Source organism: Sitophilus oryzae, unplaced genomic scaffold (assembly GCF_002938485.1).
Source record: "Sitophilus oryzae breed Bouriz unplaced genomic scaffold, Soryzae_2.0 scaffold_1869_pilon_pilon, whole genome shotgun sequence".
In the NCBI taxonomy this organism is placed as follows: Eukaryota; Metazoa; Arthropoda; class Insecta; order Coleoptera; family Curculionidae; genus Sitophilus; species Sitophilus oryzae.
Window position 1 is genome coordinate 780,379 of NW_022146578.1, and position 15,346 is coordinate 795,724.

The window sequence follows — 15,346 nt, forward strand, 5'->3', positions numbered from 1 at the left end:
AATATAAAAAGAATCATATTAGGCCCAAAATAAAATAAAAATATCTTTATATGCAATCATTTTGGTCATGTGTGTATTGGGTAAGAAAAGATTGGTGTAGAATAGGCCACAAGAGCCAGTACACATAAAATCTAAATGCATTTATTCCGTCTTTTATTACGTATTTTATGATGGTAGTTATTTTTTCTAAAGTAGTAAACTAAAGAAAAAAAGCAATAACAAGGAACTGGGGCACCACCCCGATTCATTTCCAAGGCAAATAAGTAGACGATTGTATTACCAAATAAAGTAGGTTAAAAGCGTTTTGTTTAAGTGTGCGGCAATGAAAAAAAAATAATGTCGATATTGAAGAGTGCTAGTGGAAAAAGGTTGATTGATATAATTATAAATCATTAGCCTTTCTGTAATTGGAGTGGTCAGTTTGCGCGCTAAACTGCAAATATTTTAAGTAGGTAATTAATAAGTCCAGCGATGTGTGTGTAAAAGTTCTAAAGTTACCACCTCGTTAATTCCTTCAGATATTAATATTCATTGTAATTTTTGCGATTTGCTTGTTTTAAAAGCGGTCTTTCAGATGGATTAAGCAAAATTTATGCTTCAATAAGAAAAACAGACTCAAAACAAGAAAAAAAGTCATATTTGTACATTCCTAACCGTGCGACAAATTTGCGTTTACTCACCTACGCCTTTGAGGGGGCACACAGTGCTGAAGAAGAAAAATAAGTGTCCGCTGTTTATTTTTACTCCAACCTTTTTATACAGATGTCCCCGGATTGTCTTTACAAGAGGAAAAAAATGGTTGAATTTTCCTAAAAAGTCCTGAAAATCAAAAGTCGTTTCTATGGTAATATAATTTAGATTTTATTCTTTGATTAATTTTGATTAACGTCATATTTTTTGCTGTTGTTAAAGTATCACGTTTTCCGATAACTATTATCACCCTTTCCGTAGCATTGAACTAAATAAATTTTGTACTTGTTTGACATTTTAAAACAGCAAAAAATATTATGTTATTTAAAATTCTATCAATAAAAATCTATCAAAAAATGAAAACGAAATTAGGTATATTACCATAGAAACACGTTTTGACTTTTAGAACTTCTTATTTCTGAAAAAAGTTCAACCATAATTTCATGTTTTTTTAATTTTCTCTAAAACGGTAATGGAAATTTGGAAAAATATAAACGGGATTAACCATTTTAAAACAAGCAATTTTTTTATGAAGAATGCATTTTTCCCAAAATGTCAATAATAAAAAACTTTTTTCTCTTGGAAAGACAATCCGGATACATACTGTATGTTGTACGGGCAATAGCAGCGCACAATTTAACATATTTTTAAAGATTGGAGTTTAAAATTAAATTTTCTACGTCTCTATATAGTGCGAATCATCTAAAGGTGCGTATTCATTATCCGAACGAACGAACGAATGAAAGTGCGGTATATTTAGACGGGGACCGAACGCATGCGGCCGTTCGTTCGTTCGTTCGCTCGACCATCCGTTTCGAGTCGGTACATCAAAGGCGTTCGCCAACAAATACCTCCGGTCTTCTCGTGCGGTCCTATCGTGCGGTCCCCCTCCGTACCACTAGCGAACATTCGTTCGTTCGTTCGTTCGTGCGGATAATGAATACGCACCTTAAGAAAAGTCGAGAAAACTATACGAGCGTTATGACAACAAAAAGCTCCTTCTCTCCTGAGTCAGTCATGGTTGCACCAGTGCAAGGGAGACAGGCGATGATTAGACAATGTAGCTCGTTGCTTTTTAACTGATTCATACTATACCAATAATTGTCAACAATATGCAAGGATCTCCAAAAATTATAATTTTTTTTTATCATTTTACGTATTTTTTTCGTACGAATGTCATGAAACAATGAGAATCCAAAGAAAAATTATTTTTAATATAGTAATTTTTCTTTACTATCCCGTGGTGAACTGTAAGGAAATAACGCTTCGTTCTACGTGGGAGACAAAAGCCAGCGAGCGACGCGTGCGACAACAGAGGGTGGTGAGCCCTACCTACGACGGCTTCGTAAGGAAACGTTGTTTCTCGTTTCATAAATATGCGTCGCTCGCACCGCCCGAATTGCGCCCTTTTGTCTCCCACGTAGGACGAAGCGTAAGAATGTTAATTTCGGGTAAAATCACCGTGGTGTAGTAAAGAACGTTGAAAACATCCAAAAACTGAAACTACAGTTTGATATCTGACGCCATGATCTTGTCCAAATATCGTATTGTGTGTTGTCATTAGAAAAGGGTTTGTGCAGTAAGCATCGCGTTTTGTCACTCTGGACTAAAACTCACTTGACCTAAAAGCGTGTTCGAAGAAGCGATTCCTCAACGCTATGATAGCTAAATTTGGACGAAGTTTTCAAACTGAATGTATATTGTGAGGTTGGAAGGTTTTTAAAACTATCATCATCGTATATCGCATAACGGTGAGAGTTTTTCCCGAGGTTTTTCCGCACAGCTATATTTAGCACGTTCTCGATTGCTATCTATGAATTGCACTGAAAAACATGACCATAACAAAAGTTATCTAGAATTTATTTTCTTTATAAAGTTGTGCCACTTAATTTCATTAGAAATTTGTCATATCAAAATTATGCTGTTTTTCTTCTTTTCAACGCATTTTGTTAATTAATAGCCTAGTTCAGTGTTTTCCAAAGCTATACAAAGCACGGCCACTTTTTCTTAAAAAAATGTTCAGGCACCCTATTTCAATAATTTGCAAGGTTGCGGCCGAGGGTGGGACATTAATATACAGGGTGGTCCGAACTGCATTCCGGAAACTTCGGCAGCATATTCTGCAGATAAAAATAAGTAAAAAAGTTACTAAAATAAAATACTTAGTTTCGGAGATATAGGGTGTAGAAATTTCATTTTTATTTCGATTTTTTCCAAATAATTTATGAAGTAACGTCAATATTTGGATGAAAATTTGTGCCTGGGAGTTTTTTACATGAGAAGTTTGATTTTGATGTCAATATTACTCCTACTTGTAGAGGGCGCCACATACATATTTTTTAACTGATTTGAAGAATAATAATAATTTTTTTTAAAATAGAGAAATATTTAAAATCAATGCACGATAAACATCAAATAAAACTTTAAGCTTCAAAACGTCTTCAAAACAACAGATAAATAAACTGTCAAAATTAAAAAGAGAAATGACTGAAGTCCAGAAAGAATCAATAATCTGCTGACACATTCTTAATGCGTAGGTCAGTCTCTATGATTCTTGCTTTCAGGCTGGTATCGAAATAACGGTCCCGGAATCGATTCACTAACGGTGACAACTCTTGTTGGAACGCAAAAGTTATCGTTCACTAAACGATTCTCTCGTGGTTGGAACGCTTTTTCTCCACTGCGCAGAAGCGTTACCGTACCGAGTAAGGTTCTCTCCGTCGTTGGAACGAAACTATTATTTACGTAAAAAGTCACGGAAATGTATAGTTTTTCACTCAATAGTTTTATACAGGTACGGACGAAAAATTATTACTTTTTAAAATAGTTAAAACACATGTAGGTGGCGCCCGACAAATAGCAGTTATATTGACAATCAAAATCAAATTTCTCATGTCAAAAAACTCCCAGACACCAATTTTCACTTATAATATCACAAGAGCTTAAATTATTTTCGGAAATTTTTTTGAGGGCACGAATATTTTGAAAATTATCCCGAGTCGAAGACGAGGGATAATTTTCCTAAAATATTCGTGCCCGAAAGAAAATTTCCAGGAATAATTTAAGCTTGCGTGGTATTCGGTAAGAAAATTTCACACCTAAATTTGAAAAAAAATATTAATCCAACATGACATTTTAAAATAATTTCAATTTGTTAAGTTGGCCAAGGTATTGATGTTTTTGACATATTATGTGTTTTGTCATTTTTGTTTGCGATTCTGTCATTAAGCTATTACTAGTTTTAAAACGTCTGTACGTAGAGTAAGAAGTGTATAGCGAAATGTCGCGATTTGGAAAAGTAAACCAACAAGTCATTAAAGAAGAAATTAAAAATATAAAACCAGATAACACCCGAAAATCAAAATCAAGTGTATGGAAACAGTTTGTAGTTCATTCACATTATGATTGTAGATCTTATGTTTACCTTTTCAACTGTCAAAAAATTTCCACTAAAGTTTCGTGGCGCCTAGAAAAAATTTCCGGAAATTTTTTCAGTTGCCATGGTAACTAGTCAACATTAAAGCATGTTATTGGTTGAAAAGTAGAGGTGTGAAATTTTCATCCAAATATTGCCGTTAAGTACTTCAGAAATTATTGGGAAAAAATCGTAATAAAAATGAAACTTCTACACCCTGTATCTCCGAAACTAAGCATTTTAGGACATACATTTATAAGATTTTTTTTTACTTATTTTTATCTGTAGAATATGCTGCCGAAGTTTCCGGAATAACAGTTCGAACCATCCTGTATGTATTGAAAGTCACAAATAAAATTAAGGTGTTATAGGAAAAATTGATTTATAGCTTGGTAAAAAGCAACTTGATTCATTCCAGTAAATTCGGAAAATTATGGAAGATGTATCCATTTACAGTGTAACAAATTTTGAACCAGTTTTTACAAACATACATACTTTGTTCAATTTGTCATACCTGTTTTGACCTGATGCAGATACTGAATTTTTCGTTGAAATGTCGAAATTACGCGTTAATATAGGAAAACATATTTGTGGTATCGGAGAATTTTCATAAAAATTCACGAGCAAGTTTGCAATTCCATCACCCACTTGTTTTTCACACACATTTACCTAAATTGATTCAAATTTATTGATCTCGACTATAATATTGTTACTTTGTTTAGATTGGGGCGTCATTCCATTTAACCAACGTCCAAGTCTACGTGGTGGATTTGAAAAAATGTCGACCGATGGACACCATGAACAATTCGACCCTTACGGACTCGACCTTGACGGAAAACTCGTTCGGCCACCACTCCACCCTCAGGAAGAGCTTCTCCAAGGCCGAGCGACCCATCAGTCTGAAATCGACCACGTTGGACGTGAAAACGATCGAGGAAAACACGTCGGGCACCGATCCGGAAGAGGACTCGGTGGCCGACATCACCAACATAACGGACTACCAGGAAATATTCAGGGGAAAAGGCCGTAAGTACCTGTTTTTGTTGAAATAATAGTAAAGACAGCGACATATGGAGAGTGTATTAAGTTTTTGCAAAAAGTTAAACAGAAACGAACAAGTTTGAAAAAAAGTGTTTTATTGCTTTTCTAAATATTCGCCATTCGCCCTTAATAGTCTAAGAGCTAGCAACGTTTTCGAGAAAGTATTTTAAGAAAGCTGGCTCATTAATATATCTTTTACTATGCTCTCTGGAACAGCGTGCGAGTCGTCTGGCTGCCGATAGACACTGCGTTCACTACTGCGCATTGAAAGAAGATCCTATATATATATTTTTATTTATTCCGTTAAATACTAGTATTAAATATAAATCGAACAAGTCTCCATAGAGCGGCGCCAAGCGTTTAGCATATAAAGCGAGAAGTCCAGAGTTCAATACAGGCTCGGGGTAAACTTTTTATTTATTTTATTTTCTTTTATATTCTGATAGTAGAGTATTAAATAATTGTTTTTTTAATCACCAAAATTATTTATCACTTTACTATTAGAATATAAACGAAAATGAAATAAAAAAAAGTTTACCCTGAGCCGGTATTGAACTCTGGACTTCTCGCTTTATAGGCTGAACGTTTTCGCGCCGCGCTACGGATACTTGTTCGATTTATATTCAGTACTAGTATATATAGAATAGATATATAAGAATATTCAGTACTTAAAGGACTAAATAAAAATATAGGAACTTCTTTCAATGCGCAGTAGTGAACGCAACGTCTATCGGCAGCCAGACACCCTACCCGCTGTTCCAGAGGGCATAGTAAAAGATATATCAAAGAAGCAGCTTTCTTAAAATATATATTTATACATTTTTGCATACGCTCAAACCGATTCTGGAAACATGTAATGGTATGTTATCGATAGTCATTTCTAAGCTAACTGGACGGCATTTTTTCTCGATCATACGGTATTTCGGTTAATCGATTTTAACTGTTTTACACTGCAGTTAATAATTTAATTGATTCGATTCTTTTGAATGTAGTAATTTATAACGGTTCTAAAATAATATATGTTTATTTTAGTAATTTATTTATTTTTTGTCTTGTTTAAATTTAATTTTGCTTATATTTATTTAGTTTTTGCAATATAGACAAGGCTGCTTCATGAACTTCAGTTAGAAATAAGATACTCATACTTTTCAAGGCAACAAACTACGTGATGTTAATATTCAAGACAGGGGGATTAAAATCGCAAATTACATTTTCGATTTCGATCAAGGTTAATGTGTTAATAGTTAGTACGAGACTTCTTATCTAATACGAAAAATAAACATGGGTTTTAAAATTTTAAAATCCTTAGTTTGTTTGAACCATTATTAGGCATATTATGTACTATTGACACATAATATACTAGGAAACACTGTTGTTAAATTATGCTGAAGCATAGAGTTAATATGTTGTGATAATACCTGCCAAGTATTTGCGATACAGGAGTAGCTGATATAACACATAATTATTATACATCGCTTTTGTCTATAAATATTATTTAGCAAAACTATATTTCAATAGACTTCAAAGAGTTCTTCATTTATAACAAAATTTTTGGAAAATTATAGTCTGAGTTTTTCACCTAAAATTTGTATTCTATTACATAATAAAATTAAATTTACATACATATCTACAAAAAAATGTTTAAATAAATTTTAAAATCCGTAAGCCGTAAATTATAAATAAGAGATAAAGTAATATATTAAAAGGCCCTAACATAACTACCTGTTTAAGTGGTTTATTACGATAATTATGTACAATTTTCTTGCTCATTAAGTGCAATTTTACGTATTGTGAATTAATTATAATTAACTGATAATGTATTTATGTGTTTTACCAACATATACAGGGTAATGGGTCTTTTGACACTGAGTGTTAAAAAAATTCCATCATTGAAGAGTGGAAATACCAAAGGGGGTAAATGCCAAATTTTTCAACATTAAGTTATTGCATTAGAAACTAAGGACATGCAGCATGGTAATAAATACCATGCTGCATGTCCTAACAAAAGTTACAAGGTGCCAAGCGAAAGCGTCTATTTTTTATGTATATTTATATGTATTTTTAAAGGTAATTTTAAAAATTTATTATTTTCGGTTCTACTATGTTTTTCTAATTTTTCTCAAAAAAATAATTTTTGGCACTTACCCCCTTTCGTATTTCCACTCTTCAATTATAAAAAGTAGGGCCAATAAAGAACTATTAGAATGACGATCTCAATTTATTTTTGGTCAAGAGCAATTTTTATCACTATTTTTAGCATGGCTTTTTTTTAATAATAAGGGGCCGTCCTTTTCCGGAAACACTGCGGCCTGTGAGGCCTACTGTGTTTATCCTCTTTCTATATCAGCACCCATTCTCCTATCCCTGTACCCTGCACCAACTTATGCAGGTCTTTAATGGGATAGGAGTATAGTTCCTCCAGTTCTAGCCTTGCTTTCCGAAATAAAAAGTTTCGCTTGCGATCCAGACCCTCGCAGTGACATATTATATGCTCCGCTGTTTCATGATCTTTATCGCAGAGTCTGCAACAAAAACTTCCTTGGTACAGGTTGAGCTTGTTCAGGTATCACGTGACAACCTGTCAAGAGGCCTGTTGTAAGCCTGTTTATTCCTGCTAAGTGTTAACAGTTCTTTTGTGGTTTTAGAGCTAGGTCCTTGGACAAAGGCCTTGCTATGTCTGTGCCCGTGTCTGTTTTTCCAGTGGACATTCTGCTGATTCCTAATCCAGAGTGCACTACGGATCATACATTTGGGTATTCCCAGTACTGGCTCTGGACCAAGATAGGATGCCGATGATGCTTGCCTAGCTAGCTCATCGGATTTTTCGTTGCCTTGGATGCCGCTGTGGCCCGGCACCCAGAATAATTTAATTCTGTTCATTCGTGCCAGAGCTCCCAGTTTGCCTAGGCATTCCCAGACGAGTCTCGACGATACCTTTGGGCTCATAAAGGCTCCAAGTGCCGCCTGACTGTCTGAGCTAATAAGCTTACCTGAATAAGCTCTTCTGTTGTTTTCTCTCGCATATTGTAGAATGGCGAAGATTTCTGCCTGAAATAATACGGTTGAATATTTACCCAAGGAAAAGGATAAGCTTGCCCTTTAATTTTTATGGTCTTTTCCCAAATACTCTAGCTCCTGTTCTTTCAGCGGTCTTTGAGCGGTCTGTTCTTCAGCGGTCTCGTATACCAGGTTAGGATGGACTAATTAGTCTGTCCTGAAGGAATGCTGTATCTGTCCACATTCCTCGGTCCATTTTAAGGTTGATTCTCACTATACCTTCCGTTTCAATTCCATATCCATTCCATATCCGTTACGTATTTTTGATTGTATTCACGCTATGCGTATGCTTCCGTTCCATATCAGTTCCATACTTTTTATTGTACAATTTGTATCATTGCGGAAGTTAGGAAATACCAAATAGATATAGAAATATAGAATATAAAAAGTTTCCGATACGGAACGGATAGTGTGCATTGTTCTATTCATTTATCATACAATATTTTATGTAAACGGAAAGAAAACGGAAGGTAGCTGATACGGAAGGTATAGTGAGAATCAGCCTTTATTTACCTCGAATGGTTTGTAGTAGTGATAAAGAGGGGTCTTTTGGTTCGATCTCATTTGGAGTAGAGGTCCCCCGTTAGAATTCCCCTGTTAAGTGTCCTGTTTCTATCCTGTTTCCCAGAGACAACGCACTTTGTTTCGTATATAGTGTTCCATTCTTGCCTTTGCCTGGATCACTATGTGAAGAGGCGGAAGGTCCAGAAGCGCCTCCATTGATGCTGCAGTGGGTGTTGATTTCATCGCCCCTGTTATGCTCAGACGAGAGTCTTTGCACCTTGCTTGGTTAAGTCTTTGTCTTGCGGAAGTCTTGCACTGGTCGGTCTTGGTCTTGCAGCTCAAACGCCAGTCTTGGTCGCAAAAAGCAAGACCAAGACTGGTGTTTGAGAGAACAACCAAAACCAGTCTCGCTAATCGCTAGTCGGGGAATGTTGAAAATGAATGAACTAAAAATAAATTCCTTAGCATTTTACAACACTCCTTACATGCTATTTATTAGAAATTGGCATAAAAAACTTGTAAAAACGATATTGTTTGAGAAAAGTGGAAAAATTCTGCGGTACAGAGATTGAAAAAGAACGGACCATTAACGGTAACGTTCAACGGTGCGGTGGTACTAAGTGAAAGTGAATTTATTTAGATAGAAAGAAAAATCAAGTTGAGTCTATTAATAAACAATAATCGTTTCCAGTGACTTTGCCATAATATTTGATCTCGAGCCAAACGCTTAGGGGGACCGGTTATGGTAAAATGGTCGCGAATTCGTTATTTAATAGTGCGCTAATAATTTTCCCGCGACCATTTCAATCGGTCTCGGCGAAAGTTCGTAGAGAGCGTTTTGTCTTATTAAGGGACCTTTTGCATACCGAATAAATTGGACTAATTAACGTTGTAACAAGGCGGGTCTTCATTTTTTAGTGTGTGCAAGATGTATAACTTGAATTATTTTTTATTTGGGAAAATAAAAGAGAAAAATATTAAGAACATTATAACAAAGTCAGTTTCTATTATAGTTTTCTAGCTAGATTTAGACAATATACAGGTCGGGCATTACTGCGTCGGGCATCTGTAGCTCCTAGAATAAACAACTTGGGAATTTTCTTTAAGTGCAAACCTAAAAAAAAGTATGTACTAGGATGTATTTCAGGAAAAACATTTTAACTTCTAAAGGGTGGCTCAAAAATGTGTGAGTTGATCGGGATTATTTTTTTAAATGGAATACCCTGTATATTATTGCATTTTTGGCTTCCTTTCAGATCATTTTACGTAATCCTAAGATATGAGCAAATATTTTTCGATAATTTCAGACATATTTATAAATAAATAGAAAATATACATTTTTCAGCTCTTCTTAAAAAAATATTACTAATACAAGTACTGTTCTGAAATCTAAACTATATACAGGGTGGTCCGCACTGTATTCCGGAAACTTCGGGAGCATATTCTGCAGATAAAAAGAAGTTTTATAAATGTATGTCCAGAAATGCTTAGTTTCGGAGATACAGGGTGTAGAAGTTTATTTTTTTTCCATTTTTTCCAAATAATTTCTGAATTAACGTAAATATTTGGATGAAAATTAGTGTCTGATAGTTTTTTGACATAAGAAATTTGATTTTGATGTCATTATGACTCCTATTTGTAGAGGGTGCCACCTACATGTGTTTTAACTGTTTTGAAGAGTAATAACTTTTTGTCCGTACCTGTATAGAACTGCTGAGTAAAAAAATATACACTTTCGTATTCTTTTACGTAAAAAATTTCTCTTGGTAAAAATTGTTACGAGCAACCCTTCTCGAGATATTTAGAATGGAAATAGTCAATACATGTCATTATTGACAAAAAATAAACATGTTGAGTAGATAGTTATTGGACTAAAAAGATAAATTTGGAAAATTTTTTATTTTTTTAAATTAATCATAAAATTTTCTTCGAAAAAATGACGATTGGTGATGATTTGACACAAAAATATTTCGAATTTATGATTTCCGTCTATTAACTATTTAGTCAACATGTTTAATTTATGTCAATGATGACAGGTATTGATAATTTCGATTTCAAATATCTCGAGAACTATTACTCGTAGCGATTTTTATTAAGAGATCTTTTTTACGTTAAAAACGTCGTAAATGTATATTTCTTTACTTAGTAGTTTTAAACAGGTACGGACGAAAAGTTATTACTCTTCAAACCAGTTAAAAATATGTAGGTGGCGCCCTCTACAAGTAGGAGCCATATTGACATCAAAATCGAATTTCTCATATCAAAAAACTCCCAGACACCAAATTTCATCCAAATATTAATGTTACTTCAGAAATTATTTGGAAAAATCCAAATAAAAATAAAACTTCTACACCCTGTAACTCTGAAACTAAGCATTTTAGGACATAGATTTATAAGAACTTTTTTACTTATTTCTATCTGCAGAATATGCTGCTGAAGTTTCCGGAATACAGTTCGGACCACCCTGTATATTAGGTATTTACTTTAGATGGACTATACTTACCTTGCTATAAATATGGCAATCGTAAATCATACAGGATGTTCAAAATTTTACGGCAAACTTTCTAAAATATAAAATAATTTTTCTTCGTTTTTTTAAATGGAACACTCTATATATTATATTTTTAGTAGATGGAGAATTAAAAAACGAACATTATTTGTATTTAGAATTTTTTTAGCCCCTAGAATTTTTTTTCTAAAACCGCCCTTGACTGGATTTCTTCCTCCCCCTTTTCCTTCCTCTTTCTTACTGTAGTAATTTTGCTACTTTGCTGATGTAGCAATCTTATTTAACGACAACGTACATTTATTAAATATACTTTTTTTAGTTTTGATGATCGATCATGTGAGCCAGTCTACCAGAGTTTTGAAAACAGTGAAAAAAAACATGAAATTATTTTAATAGACAAACACCTTTAATTATGATGTTATAATAGTATACCGTAGTAGCGTGTAACCGTTTTGAGAAACATCTGTAAATATTAAAAAATGCATATTTTTCACTTTATTGCTAATTGCCATTTCTCACATAATGCGTTTTTGCGGCAAACGATGTATTTTATACCTAGCAGTGAATTTAAACGTTTTGGTGTACCTATGTAGATGTAAAGGTAGTAATATGTAGATGTAGTAAGTAAATTATCTGCTATTAAAGTTGGTAATTGGTATGAATATTTTGAAGTAATTATAGATTAATCATAATAAGTCTATTAAGAGCTAGATATATGTATTGTAAGCAATTATTTTTCTATAATTTTTTATAATTTAGACCATATCTAAGACATGATTTATATTTGTAATAAAATATACCTACATGTTTTAAAACGCTAAAACTAATTAAACTACTTACACAGTATCATTTTGTTGGTTTAATATAGAAACATTTATTAACATCATGTCTTTCTTGATACCAGTGGTTCAAAATTTTATGAAACTAAAACCGATGTACTAAAAGAGGTTCTAAAGTTGTAAAACCCGCCTTATCCATTTTAAAATAAAATAACCGAATAACATGTTAATAAACATAGTCCCAAACTGTAACTGCAAAAGCCGCCTATTGCTATGTAAAATTTACTACAAACTATGTTAATGCAACAAAATCCGTCTTATTTACATATATTTCTTTTTTATTGTCATTATTGCAATCCCGCATTTTTTCATAGGCTTTTTACACAAGTATAATATTACCACCGAACATTACTGACGTCTTATCCATTTCAAATCCTTACCGAATTTTAATAAAATAGCATATCTAATAAATCAAGTTAGGATGCATCGTTATCTTGCTGTAGCTAAACCCGCAATATGCACTAAATGTTAATTTTTATTTCTAGAAAAACGAGATACAAAACAATGATTCCACTCAACACGTTTTTTTTGTAAAATTTCAAGTGTTTGCTAAAACATTTTTTGCTTATTATCTCGAACAACGTTTTTGGGATAAGACGGATTTTTTCAACTTGGCGCACGGTGGAGTGTTAGCATGAAAAAGGTGATCGAAATTCGAAAAAGCAAATGTGTTCAAAAAAAGATAAATGATAAGTTAAATCATGTCTGCCATGAATGGCGTTGCTATGGGTGTGTTTAGTTGCATTCATTTGTTTCAACGAAACGTCAAAGTTACTTCTCACAGATAAGAGGTAAATGGTTAAATTTTATGTTTAAAATTATAAATTGTTGTTCTTGTGCTCCTTTTACGTTTACATTACTGTTTTGAATGAAAATGGCTCAGCAAGCTTCAGGTATGTATTCTGCAAAAACATATTATTTATTTTGATATTCTCTATACTAACGATTTTTTTTTGCAACTAAAAGTTAGGCGTTCAGAATATTTGATTAAATTTGTGACATTTTTATTATACTTAGAGATTTAGTTGCGCATTTCGAAGAATTCAGCATATTGTCTATATACGTTTTACTTAGTAAACATTGGGCTGTCATACAGTAAAATAAAATACTGCGACTTTTTGCGACTTTGCTGATAAAATGAGAAAAACATTCTTGGTTTCCTCTAATTTGCAAATCAGTGATATACTAATGCGAGGTGTAAACCGCGATGGCATTGTTGTGTACAAAGCGATCGCATTAGTGCCATTAACAGTATAGCACAATTTGGCATTAGTAGCGGCTTTAGTGGTATGGGCATTGGTCGCGGATCAGTCGTAGCATTAGTAGTATTAGTTACGATATTACTACTGGCATTAGTGGCATTGACTGTGGAAACACTGGAACAGTGATTTTTCTTTCTTTTTTTTAGAATCGACGAATTATCCTTTATTTTGTTCATATTATTTCCTCTTTAATTGAAAATAGCAATATATTTATATAAGGTCTATATCAAAAAAATTTCGATCAACTATCGGTGTCAAATACCCCACTGTGTGGCGCCTCAAATATATAATTATTAGTAAACTATGCTGTTATAACTGAACTAGTAAGCTATCTTCGGTCCTTCACCCTATGACCCTACGTGAGAATATGGTGGCATCATGTATTGATGCCCCTCACTTCCTTGGGCCAAGTTGTTCGACACTGCTCCATATGTGAAGCTTCAGGCAGGCTGTGGCTCACTAGAGTCTTGAATTGGTCTACCCACATCTTAGGTGACCTTCCACGTGATCGCCTTCTCTCTAACTTCCCCTCCCCCTCAGTCTCTCCATTGAGGTGCCACTTCTGGTAATATGGCGAAAATATCGCAGGATTGACTGATTTAATTTTGTGACCAGACGTGTCTCAATTTTTAGTTCTTTAATAATGGAAATGTTTGTTCGATGAGCTCTCCATGGTATTCGCAGCAGTTGTCGATATACCCACATCTGATAAATAATCCCTTATCATACCATCATTAAGCTATACAAAATGACTTAAAAAAAACAAGACTAATTTGTAAATTGGATAATTTTGCTGGCAAGTGTAAAAACCTTCATTAATTTATTATGTTGTCTTCCTTGACACAAGTCCTATAACGAGACCATGGATAAACAGTACGCATTTATTTTATTTCTTCACTCGTAAGACATTTTAAACCACCTCGATTTAAGCTCTTAAAAATATCATAAACTTATTAAATTTATTGAAGTTAACCAAGTTTAATTAAATTCCAATTATTCCAAGATACTACACTGTAGCTTGTATTATGTTTTCCGTTTTTGTCTTAAGTTTACATTTACAATTTAAAGAGCATTGTTTATTATTGTCACTCAATTAAAAATTTAAATTATTATTTCCATTTTTGTCAAGACGAGTGTTCTGTAACCTACTCAAGTTCAATATCATTATACGAGAATTTAAATCTTAATTATAAAGTGACTAATTTCACTTGAACCATTAACTTACGAAGAATTAAACCGTATACTAAATGATTTGAAAGGATACAATAATTATACATTTTAGTTATTTTGGAAAGCTAATAAAAGTTTTATTACTAATTATAATAGTAAATTGCTTGTATTTTTTAGAATTATGAAATTCTTAGATTTGTTTATTCTGCCGTCAGACGTGTTCAAAATATTAATTTTATCGTCTTAAATAAGCTGTTATTTGCAATTTTGTTAAGATATACGTTAGAACGTTAGTCATTGTAACTCAAATAAATTTAAAGTTATTTTTTATTGCATCGTAGATTAATCGTTAATTTTAATTTTGAACATGGCGTCATTTGTTTGAATAGTAACTTAAATTAGTGTATACAGGGTGTCAAAAAATAGTATATCTAACTTCGGGGGGTAATCCTACAGATAAAAATAAAGCAAAAAGTTCCTATGAACATATGCTCGAAAATGCTTGCCGAAGTAGTGCCAGAACTCGAAAGGTTTAATAAAAATAATATATTTTGATTATTTTCAAACCCCTTGGTAGACCGTTTTTCCTGAAACTTTAGTTAGTTGTTTAGTATTTCCAAAATATTTTTTCGTATGTCAGATACTTGACTAATCCAAGCTCTATATTTATGTGAAAAATAGTTATACAAAAAGTTATAGAATTTGTTTATTTTCACAAAGTAGTTTAGTTGGGTGGTGGCCCATGGTAAAAAACTTAATATTAAAATCAAGAACAAAGTCCAAACCACTGTCAATTTTTTTTATTAGTGACCGGTTTCGGCAATTCCAGCCATCATCGGACCTTGGTCAAAGACAAAAC

General features: G+C 33.3%; 1 protein-coding gene across 1 annotated transcript in view; it reads left to right on the top strand.

The window, feature by feature from the left end:
• Nucleotides 1-15,346, top strand: part of LOC115883293 (katanin p80 WD40 repeat-containing subunit B1) — a 63,182-nt gene that overhangs the window by 3,753 nt on the left and 44,083 nt on the right. Inside the window, exon 3 of the mRNA XM_030901626.1 lies at nt 4,828-5,131. Coding sequence (XP_030757486.1) covers nt 4,828-5,131 — 304 coding nt within the window. The remainder of the gene's footprint in view (nt 1-4,827; nt 5,132-15,346) is intronic.